Source organism: Stegostoma tigrinum, chromosome 1, assembly GCF_030684315.1.
Source record: "Stegostoma tigrinum isolate sSteTig4 chromosome 1, sSteTig4.hap1, whole genome shotgun sequence".
Taxonomy (NCBI): Eukaryota; Metazoa; Chordata; class Chondrichthyes; order Orectolobiformes; family Stegostomatidae; genus Stegostoma; species Stegostoma tigrinum.
The window spans coordinates 114175982-114192930 of record NC_081354.1 but is presented as its reverse complement, the minus strand read 5'-3'; the positions used below and the strand labels follow the sequence as shown (position 1 = coordinate 114192930).

General features: G+C 50.5%; 1 protein-coding gene across 3 annotated transcripts in view; it reads right to left on the bottom strand.

The window, feature by feature from the left end:
• Positions 1-16661, bottom strand: part of zdhhc2 (zinc finger DHHC-type palmitoyltransferase 2) — a 101803-nt gene extending 85142 nt beyond the window's left edge. For 2 of the 3 annotated variants that reach the window (XM_048544491.2, XM_048544500.2), the window contains exon 1: positions 15230-15453. In XM_048544491.2, coding sequence (XP_048400448.1) covers positions 15230-15353 — 124 coding nt within the window. In that variant the 5' untranslated portion in view covers positions 15354-15453. Of the gene's footprint in view, positions 1-15229; positions 15454-16426 lie in introns of those variants that run through there. The other variant, XM_048544508.2, reaches the window with a different exon arrangement.
• Positions 16662-16949: the final 288 nt, after the last annotated feature.

Below are 16949 nucleotides of genomic sequence, written 5' to 3'. Positions count from 1 at the left end.
TTGACCTGTCCGTCTTCCCTGGACTGACCTATCCCCTCCCTACCTCCCCACCTACACCCTCTCCACCTATCTTCTTTACTCTCCATCTTCGGTCCGCCTCCCCCTCTCTCCCTATTTATTCCAGTTCCCTCCCCCCATCCCCCTCTCTGATGAAGGGTCTAGGCCCGAAACGTCAGCTTTTGTGCTCCTGAGATGCTGCTTGGCCTGCTGTGTTCATCCAGCCTCACATTTTATTATCTTGGAATCTCCAGCATCTGCAGTTCCCATTATCTCTGTTTTAAATTAATACTACCAAAGGAACCTTTTATAAAATCCTCTCCTTTTCTCCTTTCCTATTATGATTAGTAAGTTTGAAAATGACACCAAAATGTGTGGAATTGCAGATATTGAGGATTGTCAAAGTTGGAAACAGATAAATTGCAGACTTTGGAAGAGAAATGACAGATGCAGTTTAATCTGGAAAATGCAAGGTGATGAATTTTGGAAGATCAAATTCAGTTGTGAATTATACAACAAATGACAGAACCCTTAGCACCATTAACAGACAGAGAGATCTGGGTGTATAGGTCCACAGATCTCTGAAAGTGGCAACACAGGTGAATAAAGTGGCCAAGAAGGCATATAGCATGCTTGCCTTCATTGGGCGGGGCATCAAATACGAAAGTTGGCAAGTTATGCTATAGCTGTATAAAACTTTAGTTAGGCCATATTTGGAAAATTGTGTGTAGTTCTGGTCACCACAGTACCAGAAAGATGTGAATGCTTTGGAGAGGTTGCAAAGAAGGTTTAGCAGGATGTTGCCTGGTCTGGAGGGTTTTAGTTTTGTGGAGAAGTTGGATAAACTCGGATTTTTTTCACAGAAAGATGGAGGCTAAGGTGCAACTTTATAGAGGTCTACAAAATTAAGACAGGTATAGATAGGGTGGGTAGTCCAAGGCTTTTTCCTAGGGTGGAAAGGTCAATGACAAGAGAGCACAGGTTCAAGGTAAGAGGGGGAAAGTTTAGGGGAAATGTTTGGGGAAAGATTGGTGGAAGCAGGGACATTAGCAATGTTTAAGATATATCTTGATAGACATATGAACATTAGGCAAACAGAGGGGCATAAATCATGTAAGGGCAATAAGTAGCAGGTCTAAATAATGATTAGAAATCGGCACAGACTTCAGGGGCTGAAGGGCCTGTTCCTATGCTGTATTGTTTTATAATATTATTATTCCACCTTTATGTTACATCTGAGACTGGAGAAGTTCACTGTCACTCTGTTCCCACTATTTCATAGCCCACAACAAGAAATTAAAAGAAACTTTCCCAGTTACTCAGATGGCCAAATAAATATCTTCTCTATATCAGGGAGATCCACTTGGCAAACTCCTTGAGATTTTTGTATGAAATGACAGTCCAACGTAGTTTCCTTCTGTTGCAATATACCGCTACTTCCAAATTGTCTCAAAAGATCAAACCTTTGTGCACCTTTGTGGTATTCCTGATATCACAAAAGGCTTCAGATTTTGTGTGAGTCATGGAGGGAAAGGGAGAAAAGAGAATTAACCAATCTCATAGTCATAGACGAAAGGTTTCAAGGGGCTTTGAATGTAGGTGAAAGGAACTAAGGCTGTTCCAGAAACAAAGCTTGCAATAGTCGAAAGGAGGAATTGGAACCAGGGAAAGTCCATTGATGGAGGAATGTGGCAATATGCAAGACTGACACTGATTATTAAAGCTGGGCAGGATTTAAATGCAAGAGAATTCTGAAGTAAACTTGTAGACACCCGGGTAATAAAATATACATGGGCAGTATGGAAATGCAGTGAATAGTGGTCTTTGAAAGAATCTGCACTTTGAATAAGTTGAATTTGGAGGATTGAGGCAGTGTACTGTTGAAGTCAAACTATGAGATTAATGATGACGCAGTTTTGCAGTTCAATGGCATTAAGAGGAAAGTCAGGGCAGAAGCAGACAATGTTATAGAGGAAGAAGTAAGCAGTTTTCCCTCTGGGCTGCAATATTTAAATTCAAACAAAATGTTTTTCCAAATATTTTGAGGGTGGTGGGCATACTTTGTTCTAGTGATGAAACAAAAGATTGCTAAATAATTTCCTTGCACATCAGTCTTCATGGTAAACAAAGAAGAAATAATATCTAAGATGCAAAGGAAACTAAAATCAAGGAGGGGAACTTACTAAATTTTACTATCAATGTTTGATAGTTTCCAACCAAAAGGATTAAAAGAAGGGGGGAGACAATCATAGATGTTTTTACTCACGATCTACGGATTCAAGAACTAAGTCAAAAAATTGCTAACATGATGCTATTAATTAAGAAGGGTAGGCAGATAAGTTAAGAAATCATAGTCATTAGTCCAACACCTGCTTTTGGGAAGCTCCTAGAACCTATCACTAAGATGAAGCTTCCGAGCACTTTAGTAGACATGAACTGATTAGAGCAAGCAGGCATTGATCTGTAAAGGTCAAGATGTTCTAAGTGAAGTGGGGTTTACAAACCAAACAGCATTTATATGGTTAAATTGATTATTGGTTGCTAAGCTTATAGAATGCATAAGCAACTTAATTGCAGATGCACAAGGCTAATGATTTATTCAGTAAACAATATCACAAACATCATTGTAGGCATCTGCTGGATGACTGGTGCTTAGTACTTATTTTGACCCAACAAAATTGTTCTGGGTAGACACTCAGTGCTGATGTTATTTCCACATCTAGAAAAACAACAAATTCCATAAGACCATAAAATGTAGAAGCAGAAGCCGGTAATTTAGCCCATCAACTCTGCTTTGTCGTTCAATGCAATCATGGCTAATCTGGTAACCCTCAACTCCATTTTCTTGCTTTCTTCCCCATAACCTTTGATTCCTTTACTTATTAAAAAAAATCTCAGCCTTATAAGTCTCAGCCTCAACAGCCCTCTGCAGTACAGAATTTTACAGATTCGCACACACAGAGAAAAAAAATCCTACTCATCTCTGTGTGAAATGAGCAACACTTTATTCTGACATTATGCACTCTGATCCTAGACTCTCCCACAAGGGAAGCAATGTATCCACATCTACCTTGTAAAGTTACAGAACCATCCTCTGTTTTAAAAAAATTGCCTCATGTCTTTTTAAATCTCTCTCCTCTCGCCTTAAAAACGTGTCCGCTAGTCTTGAAATCCTCCTCCTAGAGAAAAGACAACTACCATTAACTCTATCTATATCTTTCATTATTTTAGAAACTTTTACCGTGTCGCTTCTCAACTTCCTATGCTCAAAAAGTCCCAGCCCATCCAGCCTTTCTTCACAACTCGAACCTTCCATACCCAGCAACCTCCTGGTAAATCTCTTCCCAACCCCTCTCCACTTGATAATATCCTTCCTATAACTGGGTGACCAGAACTGGACACAGTGTTCCAGAAGAGGCCTCACCAATGCCCAGTATAACCTCAACATGACTTTGTAACTCCTATACTCAAAGGACTGAGCAATGAAGACAAGTGTGCCAAATGCCTTTTTAACCACCCTGCCTATACGTGACACAAAATTCAAAGATGTGGAGGTGCCAGTGTTGGATTGGGGTGGGCAAGGTCAAAAATCAAACAACACCAGGTTACAGTCCGCCAAGCAGCATCTTAGGAGCAGAAAAGCTGATGTTTCGGGCCTAGAACCTTCGTCAGAGGCTCTGATGAAGGGTCTAGGCCCGAAACATCAGCTTTTGTGCTCCTAAGATGCTGCTTGGCCTGCTGTGTTCATCCAGCTTCACACTTTGTCATCTTGGATTCTCCAGCATCTGCAGTTCCCATCATCTCTGACCAGGTTACAGTTCAACAGGTTTATTTGAAAACACAAGCTTTCGAAGTCTCACTCCTTCTTCAGGTGTCAGAATTATGTGCTTGCACCCTTACATTCTGTTGTTCTACAACAATACCCAAAGCCCTACCGTTAATTGTGTAAGCCCAGTTCTCTAGTAATCTTCCATCAAACTGCTGTACAACTGATTCCCAAGCTGATATTTTTGTAAGCAATTTTCTTTGCTCTGTGACAGGAGTGAACAGAAATTATCTGGAGCGATTTCACTGTGACAATGATTTCCTTCATTCCTTCATAAGATTACATATGTAATGGTGGTTATTCTGTATCATTGTTGTGATATACCAAACTCCAGTCCTACTGAATAGTACCAATCCTGTTGTAGATGACTTTGTGATTGTAACACAATTAGAAGTTGTATAATAGCATGCTGGCCTTCATAACAAGAGGAATTGAGTATGAGCAAAGAGGTCCTTCTGCAGCTGTACAGGGCCCTGGTGAGACTGCACCTGGAGTATTGTGTACAGTTTTGGTCTGCAAATTTGAGGAAGGACATTCTTGCTATTGAGGGAGTGCAGCGTACGTTCATGAGGTCAATTCCCAAAATGGTGGGACTATCATATGTTGAAAAATTGGAGCGACTGGGCTTGTATACACTTGAGTTTAGAAGGATGAGAAGGGATCTGATTGAGACGTATAAGATTATTAAGGGATTGGACACTGTGGAGGCAGGAAGCATGTTTCCGCTGATGAGTGAGTCCAGTTGAGATTGTCTTCCCACCGGCGTAAAATACAGGCTGTTTGACATTTGAATGAAAGACATTGTGTTGAGTCCAGAACCAGAGGACCCAGTTTAAAAATAAGGGGTAGGCCATTTAGAACAGAGTTGAGGAAAAACTTCTTCACCCAGAGAGTGGTGGATATATGGAATGCTCTGCCCCAGAAGGCAGTGGAGGCCAACTCTCTGGATACTTTCAAGAAAGAGATGGATAGATCTCTTAAAGATAGTGGAATGAGGGGTTATGGGGATAAGGCAGGAACAGAATACTGATTGTGGATGATCAGCCATGATCATAATGAATGGTGGTGCTGGCTCGAAGGGCCGAAAGGCCTACGCTTGCACCTATTGTCTATTGTCTAAATTGTTTTGAAGCTTTGGAGAAGTCCCGTGGTTTACCAGTTGAGATTGTCTTCCCACCAGTGTAAAATACAGGCTGTTAGACATTTGAATGAAAGACATTGTGTTGAGTCCTGATTTAAAATATTCCACAAACAACTATTTTTGAGTCATTGACATTGTAGATAAGGGAGTATTTATGGAAGTTATTTTTCTGGACTTTCTGAACATATCATATCGTATCAGGTTTCACACAAAGGAGTGTCAGCAAAGACAACAGCTCATGGGACCAGAGACAGCCTTTTTTGACATGGTAGAGGAATGGCTGTCTGGTAGTAGATAAAGTGTACCAGGCACAACCATCTTCAGTTGTTTCATCAACTACTTTCCCTCCATAAGGTTGGAAGTTGGGATGTTCAGTTCCACTCGTGATTCCTCAGATACTGAAGCAGTCCATGTTCAAATGCAACAAGATCTGGGCAGTATTCAGGCTAAGGCTGACAAGTGGGAAATAATATTCATGTAGCACAAAGGTGAGGCAATGATTATCTCCAATAAGAAACAATGTAACCATTGCCACTTCTCATTCAATAGTGTTGCATGACTGGATCCCTTTGTATCAACATCCTTGTGGACACTATTGGCCATAAATTCAAGTGGACATTGTATATAAACACAGAGGCTACAAAAGCAGGTCAGAAGCTTGGCTCACCTCCTGGATCCTCAAAGCCAATCTACCACCTTCAAGGCACAAGTCAGAAGTGTGATGGAATACATTCCACTTGCTCCAGCAACACTCAAGAAGCTTGACACCATCTAGGATAAAGTAGCCTACTTGATTGGCACCATATTCACAAGCATCTACTCCCTCCACCACTGATGTTCAGTAGCAGCAGTGTGTACTGTCTACAAGATGCACCACAGAAATTCACCCAAGATCCAAACCCATTCAGAAACAATAGGAACTGCCAATGCTGGAAAATCTGAGATAACAAGACGTAGTGATGGATGAACAGAGCAGGCCAGGCAGCATCAGAGGAGCAACAAAGCTAATATTTTGGGTATGGCCTCTTCTTCAGAAATGATGGAGGGGAAGGGGTCTCTGAAATAAATAGAGAGGCAGGGGGATGTGATGATGGAAGGTGGATAAAGGAGCAGATAGGTGGAGAGAAGATGGACAGGTCAAGGAGGAAGGGGTGGATCCAGTAAAGGTGAGTGTAGGTGGGGAGTTGGGATGGGGGTTGGCCAGTTGAGGGAAGATGGACAGGTGAAGGAGGCGGGGATGAGGTTGGTAGGTAGGTGGTGGTGGTGGGGTTTGGACAGTGAGGTGGGAGGAGCGGTTAGGTGGGAAAAAAGATGGACAGGTCAAGGAGGTGGGGATGAGAAGGGCTGGTTTTGGGATGAGGTCGGGGGGGGGGGGAGATTTTGAAACTTGTGAAGTCCGCATGGAGACCATTGGGCTGCAGGGTTCCAAGCGAAATATGAGATGCTGTTCCTGCAGCCTTCAGGTGGCATCTGGCACTGCAGGTGGCCTAAGATGGACATGTCGTCCAAGGAGTCGGAGGGGGAGTTGACAAGGTTTGCAACTGGGAGGTGTAGATGTTTGTCACAAACTGGGCGTAGGTGTTTTGCAAAGCGGTCTCCAAGCCTCCGCTTGGTTTCCCTGATGTGGAGGAGGCCACATTGGGAACAGCGGATACAGTATACCACATTAACAGATGTGCAGGTGAACATCTGTTTAATGTGGAAGGTTTTCTTGGGGCCTGTATGGAGGTGAGGGAGGGAGGTGTAGGGCAGATGTAGTACTTCCTGTGGTTGCAGGGAAAAGTGCCGGATTTGGTGGGGCTAGTGTGGAGTGTGAAGTGGATGAGGGATTCAAGGAGAGAGTGGTCCCTCCAGAAGGCAGATAAGGGTGGGGAGGGAAAAAATATCCTTGGTAGTGGGGTCAGATTGTAGGTGGTGGAAGTGGCAGAGGATGATGAGTTGAATCTGGAGGTTGTGGGGTGGTACATGAGGATGAGGGGAATTCTGTCTTCGTTGCTATTACGGGGAGGGAGTGTGACGGATGAGTTGCGGGAAATGCGAGAGATACAGTCAAGGGCATTTTCGACCACTGTGGAGAGGAACTTACGGTCCCTGAAAAACGAGGACATCTGGGAAGTCCAGTAGTAGAATGCCTCATCTCGGGAGCAGATGCAGTGGAAGCAAAGGAATTGGGAATAGGGAATGGCATTCTTGCAAGAAGGTGGGTGAGACAAGTTGTATTCTAGGTAGCTATGGGAGTCAGTGGGCTTGAAATTGACAGCAGTTTCCAGGAGTTTGCCAGAGATGGAAATAGAGAGGTCCAGGAATGAGAGAGAGGTATTGGAGATGGCCCAGGTAAACTTAATGTTGGAGTGGAAGGTGTTGGTGAAGTGGATGAACTGTTCGAGCTCTTCATGGGAGCACGAGACAGTGTTGATACAGTCATTAACATAATGGAGGAAGAGGTGGGGAATGGGACCAGTGTAGCTGCGGAAGAGGGATTGTTCCACGTATCCTACAAAGAGGCAGGCATAGCTTGGGCTCATGTGCGTACTCATGGCCACCCCCTTTGTCTGTAGAAAGTGGGAGGAGTTGAAGGAGAAGTTGTTAAGGGTAAGGATGAGTTCAGTTAAGTGGCTAAGGTGTCGGTGGAAGGAAACTGGTCAGGCCTGCGGGACAGGAGGAAGCGGAGGGCTTTTAGGCCAACTGCATGGGGAATGCAAGTATAAAAGGGACTGGACATCCATGGTGAAGATGAGCTCATCCACTTCACTAACATCTTCGTTAATTGAAAATTTCAAAATTCAAGTTTTTGTTAGGTTGGTAGATAGACCAAGATAGATGAACAAAGTTAATGATTAGATCAACCATTATCTAACCGAATGGAGGAATGGCTTAGGCTGAATATCCTATTCCTGTTCCTCCAAGTTAATGTGGGGGGAAAACAGTGCGAGATGTTTGAGCTGAATATCAATTCCTCATATTGCTTGTTCCAGTTTGAGCTGACAACGAAGGAAGAAGAAGGTGCTAAATCTCCTATTCTTAATATCTTATAAGAAGCTGTAATAGCTTACATTCATGTATATAGAGTTTGCACATTCTCCCCATGTCTGTGTGGGTTTGCTCCGGATGTTCCGGTTTCCTCACACAGTCCAAAGATGTGCAGGCTAGGTAGATTGGCCATGCTAAATTGCCTGTAGAGTTCAGGGATGTGTGGGCTTTATGGGGGATTGGTCTCGGTGGGATGCTTCAAGGGGCGGCGTGGACTTGTTGGGCCGAAGGGCCTGTTTCCACACTGTAGGGAATCTCAAAAAAAATAGAGCAGTAGCAGCAACTGTTCAACTAATGCCACAACAGTGCTTGGCCCCAGATTACATGGAGTAATGCCATGTATGAACAATTTGCTTCTACAGTATAGTCAAGTTATAACAAACTTACAAGGCCAATGTTTTGATAAAGGTTGCATGTAACAGTCATCCCGACTATTTTTTAGCACTTATGTGTTGAAAGATTACAATGTGAAGCTTTGTTTTATCATTCAGCTTTGCTGTAGCTCATGGTAACTGCTCATGTGTACTTTTCATCTGACAGAAATCAATTGAAGATTTGACCTCAAAGTAATACAGCAGAATTATATTATCTCATGTCAATTTATGATGTACACTGTGGTTCAAACTGTTACCGATTTTTAAATCAGTACTTTAATATCTACAACATTTATGCATTTTTTGAGTCTTTAAATGTGGAATTTTTAATCCTGTGCTTTTTATGATTTGAGCAACTTTTTTTTAAATCTTCTGTGCTCCCAGCAATAAGCTTTGCACACAGAAACATGAAGTATATCACTGAGTGAGGATTACAGATCAGTTATTACCAGACTTCAGACCATAGTTTAATGGCTGAACTACAGAGGGAATGCAACATTATCAGAGGTGACATCTGTCAGACAAGACTTAAACATCAAGCCCATCAAGTGGATACAAAATATTCTATGATATTATTTGGAGAAGACCACAGTAGTTCTCCTAGAATCCTGGTCAATATTTACCCCTCAACCAACAACATAAATTAGTTGGGTTATATGTTTCATTGCTGATCTTTGGCCACAAAGTACTTTGAGATATCTTGAACATGACAACTACTATATTAATGGCTTTAAAACTGCCAACTGTACTTCATGATGTTAAGGTATGTGTATGCATTGTCTTATACAATATGTGAAGTAAAGTCTAAACTTCTATAAGGATTTGTAATTCTTTTATGCATGTCGATAGTTTTTTTGAAAGAAATTTACTCATAGGGTCTCCTAATTCTTTCATTTTTGAAGACACTGGATTTATAATTCTACAGTCCATTTTTCCACACTGAATAAAATAACCGTTTCTTTTACCCATACACTAAATTATGTGATCAACGTCAAGACAGATGCAGATGAAGTGAGCCTGAAGGACTGCCAAAATGTTCAAGTTTCCAGGACTTACTGCATTTATTAGTCTGCATAACACTGCATTTCTGCAGTACTCAGTTCAGCCATAAGATGCTGCTACAGTGTTGTATCAGAGCTACAACTATAGGCCAAAAGTATTGCAACAGTGCGTTATAAATATTTCCTTGAGTGTTGATCTTCATAAAAACTATTTAAAGGTGGTTTCCGGATTCTTCTCTTCACCCTCAGCTGAATGTCAATGTACCCGTGTATGTAGATATCTGTGTCTGTACAGTTTGTAAATGAACAAGTATATCCATTTATTCAAAAAAATTGATTTGTTATAAGTTGACTAAAGGGGACATAACAGCATAAATAATTTCTCCAAAAATCAGATAAAGCACCAAGCAATTTCCTCAATTAAAATTAAAAATGTGAATGTTGGAAATTTTACAAGAGCATTATCATCTGGAAAGAGTGAAGGCAGATTAATATTCCGCAGGGAGCCCATTCCAATGAAGAATCCACATCAAAAATATAAACCTATCTTTTCTCTTTCAGATATTGGTTGGTATCTTATGAATTTTCAAGTTTATCTTATACATCATCTAAGACCTAACTACTTTTCTTAACAAATGCTGCCAGACCTGTTGAATTTTTCCAGCAACTTCTGGTTTTGTTCCTACTTTTACCAAGTATCGGGCTATGTTTTGAATAAAGTAATAACGAGATGCAATTAATTTTGCTACTTTTGTTGGGAAAAAATCCAGTACTTTTCATAAAATAGTTTGATGCAAGTCATGAGATCTAATTCCCTATTATGAGCTTTCATTTCAATCTAGGCCACCTTGAGGTGAAATTAACTAAAACTATGGGCTTATTCAAACCGCATTAGGCGCCCGGACCATTTGAACAACATTCGAAGAAATGGCAATACGAATGTGTGAATAGGAGTTGTAGAATACCTGGAACTGCAATACTTACCATCCAAAGCAACGTTCGTAGTTAATAAATTAGAATAAGGCAATATCATATAATTAAAGTGGCCAATGCAAAAACGATTCTGCGAATTGGTACGGCCCTTCTCCCATGCTAGGGACAGAGTAAGGATGCTGAACTCAAAATCCCGCAACAATTTCCACCAGCGCTTTCACAATGTGGACACCTTATTCCGTTAGCACCACAAACAGTAATACAAAGATCGGTTCGCTCTTTCTATCAGTCTAAAGCGATTTATTAATAGCGGTTAATGTTTCGTACGGACTTTTGACATGGGAATTGAAAATATTTGTGGTGGGTGCCCGATAGCTAACGGCGGACACTCAAGATGGTGAGAAGCCATCGCCTATTTTCAAACAAAATGCGGTGGGGGCGGGGGGAGAGAACCTGGGGGCTGGGGTGGCGGGGGGAGAGAACCTGGGGGCTGGGGGGGTGAGAAGAGAACCGGGGGGTGAGAAGAGAACCGGGGGGTGAGAAGAGAACCTAGGGCCTGGGGGCTGGGGGGAGAAGAGAACCTGGGGGCTGGGGGCTGGGGGCTGGGGGGAGAAGAGAACCTGGGGGCTGGGGGCTGGGGGCTGGGGGGAGAAGAGAACCTGGGGGCTGGGGGGGTGGGGAGAAGAGAACCTGGGAGCTGGGGGGGTGGGGAGAAGAGAACCTGGGAGCTGGGGGGGGGGGAGAAGAGAACCTGGGAGCTGGGGGGGGGAAGAGGAGCTGGGGGGGGGAAGAGGAGCTGGGGGGGGGAAGAGGAGCTGGGGGGGGGGGAAGAGGAGCTGGGGGGGGGGGAGAGGAGCTGGGGGGGGGAGAAGAGGAGCTGGGGGGGAGAAGAGGAGCTGGGGGGGGGAGAAGAGGAGCTGGGGGGGGAGAAGAGGAGCTGGGGGGGGAGAAGAGAACCTGGGGGCTGGGGGGGGGGAGGGGGGGGCTGGGGGGGGGAGGGGGGGGCTGGGGGGGGGGAGGGGGGGGCTGGGGGGGGGGAGGGGGGGGCGGGGGGGGAGGGGGGAGGGAGGGAGAAGAGAACCTGGGGGCTGGGGGGGGGGGGAGGGGGGGGGAGGGGGGGGGGGGGAGGGGGGGGGGGGGAGGGGGGGGGGGGAGGGGGGGGAGGGGGGGGGGAGGGGGGGGGGGCGGGAGGGAGAAGAGAACCTGGGGGCTGGGGGGGGGGAGAGGGGGGGGCGGGGGGGGGGAGAGGGGGGGGCGGGGGGGGCGGGAGGGGGGGGGAGGGGGGAGGGGGGGGGGAGGGGGGAGGGGGGGGGGGAGGGGGGGGGGGGAGGGGGGAGGGGGGGGGAGGGGGGGGGGAGGGGGGAGGGGGGGGGGAGGGGGGGGGGAGGGGGGAGGGGGGGGGGGGAGGGGGGAGGGAGGGAGAAGAGAACCTGGGGGCTGGGGGGGGGGAGGGGGGGAGAAGAGAACCTGGGGGCTGGGGGGGGGGGAGGGAGGGAGGGAGAAGAGAACCTGGGGGCTGGGGGGGGGGAGGGAGGGAGGGAGAAGAGAACCTGGGGGCTGGCGGAGGGGGGGGGGAGAGGGGGGGAGGGAGGGAGAAGAGAACCTGGGGGCTGGGGGGGGGGAGGGAGGGAGGGAGAAGAGAACATGGGGGCTGGGGGGGGGGGAGGGAGGGAGGGAGAAGAGAACCTGGGGGCTGGGGGGGGGGGAGGGAGGGAGGGAGAAGAGAACCTGGGGGCTGGGGGGGGGGGGGAGGGAGGGAGGGAGAAGAGAACCTGGGGGCTGGGGGGGAGGGAGGGAGGGAGAAGAGAACCTGGGGGCTGGGGTGGGGGCTGGGGGGGGGGAGGGAGGGAGAAGAGAACCTGGGGGCTGGGGGGGGGGGGGGAGGGAGGGAGAAGAGAACCTGGGGGGGGGGGGAGGGTGGGAGAAGAGAACCTGGGGGCTGGGGGGGGGGGGAGGGAGGGAGAAGAGAACCTGGGGGCTGGGGGCTGGGGGCTGGGGGCTGGGGGCTGGGGGCTGGGGGGGGGAGGAGGGAGGGAGAAGAGAACCTGGGGGCTGGGGGGGGGGGGGAGGGAGGGAGAAGGGGGGCTGGGGGGGGGGGGGAGGGAGGGAGAAGAGAACCTGGGGGCTGGGGGCTGGGGGGGGGGAGGGAGGGAGAAGAGAACCTGGGGGCTGGGGGGGGGGGGGAGGGAGGGAGAAGAGAACCTGGGGGCTGGGGGGGGGAGGGGGGGGAGGGGGGGGAGGGGGGGGAGGGGGGGAGGGAGGGAGAAGAGAACCTGGGGGCTGGGGGGGGGGGAGAGGGAGGGAGAAGAGAACCTGGGGGCTGGGGGGGGGGGGAGGGAGGGAGAAGAGAACCTGGGGGCTGGGGGGGGGGGAGGGAGGGAGAAGAGAACCTGGGGGCTGGGGGGGGGGGGGGGAGGGAGGGAGAAGAGAACCTGGGGGCTGGGGGGGGGGGGGAGGGAGGGAGAAGAGAACCTGGGGGCTGGGGGGGGGGGGGGAGGGAGGGAGAAGAGAACCTGGGGGCTGGGGGGGGGGGGAGGGAGGGAGAAGAGAACCTGGGGGCTGGGGGGGGGGGGGGAGGGAGGGAGAAGAGAACCTGGGGGCTGGGGGGGGGGGGGGAGGGAGGGAGAAGAGAACCTGGGGGCTGGGGGGGGGGAAGGGAGGGAGAAGAGAACCTGGGGGCTGGGGGGGGGGGGAAAGGGAGGGAGAAGAGAACCTGGGGGCTGGGGGGGGGGGGAAGGGAGGGAGAAGAGAACCTGGGGGCTGGGGAAGGGAGGGAGAAGAGAACCTGGGGGCTGGGGGGGGGGGGAAGGGAGGGAGAAGAGAACCTGGGGGCTGGGGGGGGGGGGAAGGGAGGGAGAAGAGAACCTGGGGGCTGGGGGGGGGGGGGGAGGGAGGGAGAAGAGAACCTGGGGGCTGGGGGCTGGGGGGGAGGGGGAGGGAGGGAGAAGAGAACCTGGGGGCTGGGGGGGGGGAGGGCGGGAGAAGAGAACCTGGGGGCTGGGGGCTGGGGGCTGGGGGCTGGGGGGGGGAGGGAGGGAGAAGAGAACCTGGGGGCTGGGGGGGGGGGGAGGGAGGGAGAAGAGAACCTGGGGGCTGGGGGGGGGGGAGGGAGGGAGAAGAGAACCTGGGGGCTGGGGGGGGGGAGGGAGGGAGAAGAGAACCTGGGGGCTGGGGGGGGGAGGGAGGGAGAAGAGAACCTGGGGGCTGGGGGCTGGGGGGGGAGGGAGGGAGAAGAGAACCTGGGGGCTGGGGGCTGGGGGCTGGGGGCTGGGGGCTGGGGGAGGGAGGGAGAAGAGAACCTGGGGGCTGGGGGCTGGGGGGGGGAGGGAGGGAGAAGAGAACCTGGGGGCTGGGGGGGGGGGAGGGAGGGAGGGAGAAGAGAACCTGGGGGCTAGGGGCTGGGGGCTGGGGGCTGGGGGAGGGAGGGAGAAGAGAACCTGGGGGCTGGGGGCTGGGGGCTGGGGGGGGGAGGGAGGGAGAAGAGAACCTGGGGGCTGGGGGGGGGGAGGGAGGGAGGGAGAAGAGAACCTGGGGGCTGGGGGGGGGGAGGGAGGGAGAAGAGAACCTGGGGGCTGGGGGGGGGGGAGGGAGGGAGAAGAGAACCTGGGGGCTGGGGGGGGGGGAGGGAGGGAGAAGAGAACCTGGGGGCTGGGGGGGGGGGAGGGAGGGAGAAGAGAACCTGGGGGCTGGGGGGGGGGGAGGGAGGGAGAAGAGAACCTGGGGGCTGGGGGCTGGGGGCTGGGGGCTGGGGGCTGGGGGGGGAGGGAGGGAGAAGAGAACCTGGGGGCTGGGGGCTGGGGGCTGGGGGCTGGGGGCTGGGGGGGGGGGGAGGGAGGGAGAAGAGAACCTGGGGGCTGGGGGGGGGGAGGGAGGGAGAAGAGAACCTGGGGGCTGGGGGTGGGGGGGGAGGGAGGGAGAAGAGAACCTGGGGGCTGGGGGTGGGGGGGGGAGGGAGGGAGAAGAGAACCTGGGGGCTGGGGGTGGGGGGGGAGGGAGGGAGAAGAGAACCTGGGGGCTGGGGGTGGGGGGGGAGGGAGGGAGAAGAGAACCTGGGGGCTGGGGGGGGGGGGAGGGAGGGAGAAGAGAACCTGGGGGCTGGGGAGGGAGAAGAGAACCTGGGGGCTGGGGGGGGGGGAGGGAGGGAGAAGAGAACCTGGGGGGGGGGGAGGGAGGGAGAAGAGAACCTGGGGGCTGGGGGGGGGGGGAGGGAGGGAGAAGAGAACCTGGGGGCTGGGGGGGGGGGGAGGGAGGGAGAAGAGAACCTGGGGGCTGGGGGGGGAAGAGAACCTGGGGGCTGGGGGGGGGGAGGGAGGGAGAAGAGAACCTGGGGGCTGGGGGGGGAAGAGAACCTGGGGGCTGGGGGGGGGAAGAGAACCTGGGGGCTGGGGGGGGGGGGAGGGAGAAGAGAACCTGGGGGCTGGGGGGGGAAGAGAACCTGGGGGGTGGGGGGAGAACTTGGGGGTGGGGTTCGGCGCGAGTGAACCGAAGGGAGGGGAGAGGAGAATGAACTTTGGGGGTGGGGAAGGGGAGAGGAGAGAGAGCCTGGGGGGAGTGGTAGTTTGGGGAAGAGGAGAAAACCTGTGGGGGAGGGAGAAAGAAGACAGAGCCTAGTGGGGTGGGGGTGGGCGGGTAGGTAGTGAGAGAGAGCCGGGAGAGGGATGGAGAAGAAGCGAGAGAGCCGGGAGGGGAGGGGGTGGAGTGGAGAAGATGAGGAGCCCCCAGAGAGCACGGGGAACCAGCGGAGTAAGGGGAAAGAGGAGAGTGGGAGCCCGGGAACGGGAGGATGGGGAGCGGCGGTGGTTAACCTTCCAGCCCCCGGGGAGGAGCTGCGCTCAGGCCGGTAGTGCCCAGGGTTGTAGCTCAGATACACTGCGCCCCCCATTGAGCTGCACGGGGACGAGCTGCTGCTGCTGACTGAAGCCCTTACCCACACACAGCTGGATGACATAGGCGTAGTAAGACCAGCAGGCGATCAGACCGATAAAGAGGACGGGGATCCAGTACAACACCCGCTGACATCTCCTCAATGTGCGGGATCGCGACGGCGCCATCTTCTCCAAAGCTGCTTCCTCGGCTCTGGGCTGTGCTGCTCGGGGCTGGGCTGGCTGCAAGCTGAGAACTGACTGACTGGAAGCTGCGGCCCGTTATCGCGACGTGCGGTCTGAACGCTGCACAGCGCAAGCGGAGCGAAACACTGTCAGCTGGCAGTGCCAGTCCGGACATCACATGCCCCATAATGGATTATACTCATAAAATATGTTGAGTGTAACTCATCGCCTTAAAACAAAGCAGGTATTCCAACAGACAGAATGATATTCACGGCAATCATATTTAATGAATTACCATTTAGAACTCGGGATTAATGCAGTTGGAATATAATAACTTGCTTTTATTAACACTGGCAACTGGCAAGGCCTGAGCTCATTTAACTGGCAAAGTCAAATACTTACTGTTCTGTTAAATAAGTTTATAGATGTTTACTGATGTGATTAATTTTAAGGATATCCGTATATGAATGTATTTCGTTTTAACAATATAATGCTTTAACTATAATTAGATCCTTATTTTTTCGCGCGATGGTTCATTTACCGATGATTAGGTGAACGAAACAAAAAAGTGATGGAGGAACTGAGCAGGTCTAGCAGCATCCGTGTAGAGAGAAAATGAGTTGCCGATAACAAGTCAGTGGATTCGAGACATTGATTTTCTCTGTCTACGCATGCTGTTAGACCTGCTCAGTTTCTCCAGTAGTGGCTTTCTATTTCAGATTTCCAGCAGCCACAGTATCTGGGAGAATGAAACGCAGTCTCCAACTTGTCATAGACTCCACCCTCACCCCACCTCCCCCACCCCCACCAAAGAAACAACTTCTGTGCTGCCAGTTTGCAGAAGGTAACTAACTAGCCGAAAACTTAAAAGATGGGCGGCTGTGAATGTTACAGCATTTCCTGCACTAAAATACATAATGGATACGGCTGAGCAATTTCTAGTTGAAAGATTACTCAGTTTTAGTGACTCAAGGACTCATTGTTAACTGTCTGATCGCTTTTGTGAGGAAATCGTGTAAACGAGGCCGTTTGCAGCTAAGACTCTCAATCGAATTCTGAACTAAATGTCAACTTACGAATCCGAGACTGGTACACATCTTCATCAGACACGAACATCCCTACGCTCTTCTTGCTAGCTTCTCATCCTCCATAAACTTCAAATTGTCTCTTCTGTCTCGCAGACTGCTGCTTAGCCAACACCCTCTCTTCCCTGGGTTACACTGGTTGCTATAACTCCCAAATGCAGCCTACTGAAATGCCTCACTTGTCCATTAATCTCTCAATGGCTTCTTCCCGGTCCATTCCTATATTTTTCTCTCGGCTTCCCATCACTTTTTACATGATGTGCTTTTATAAATGCATGGCTTGACTTGAAATCTCGTACCCATGATAAAGCAAACAGACTTAGAAATTTGACAGCACGTTGTTCATGTTCTGAGGGGCAAACGCGATGGCGTGCTTCCGGATTTCCTGACTAGGCTCAGCGATTACAATTCGCATGAATCTTTTGCACTACAGCAACTAAAGGAACGTTGCGAAAATGACATTTGATGGGTCCCGAGAATGGCAAAAATTAAAGCGCGATCAGAATGGAGCCAA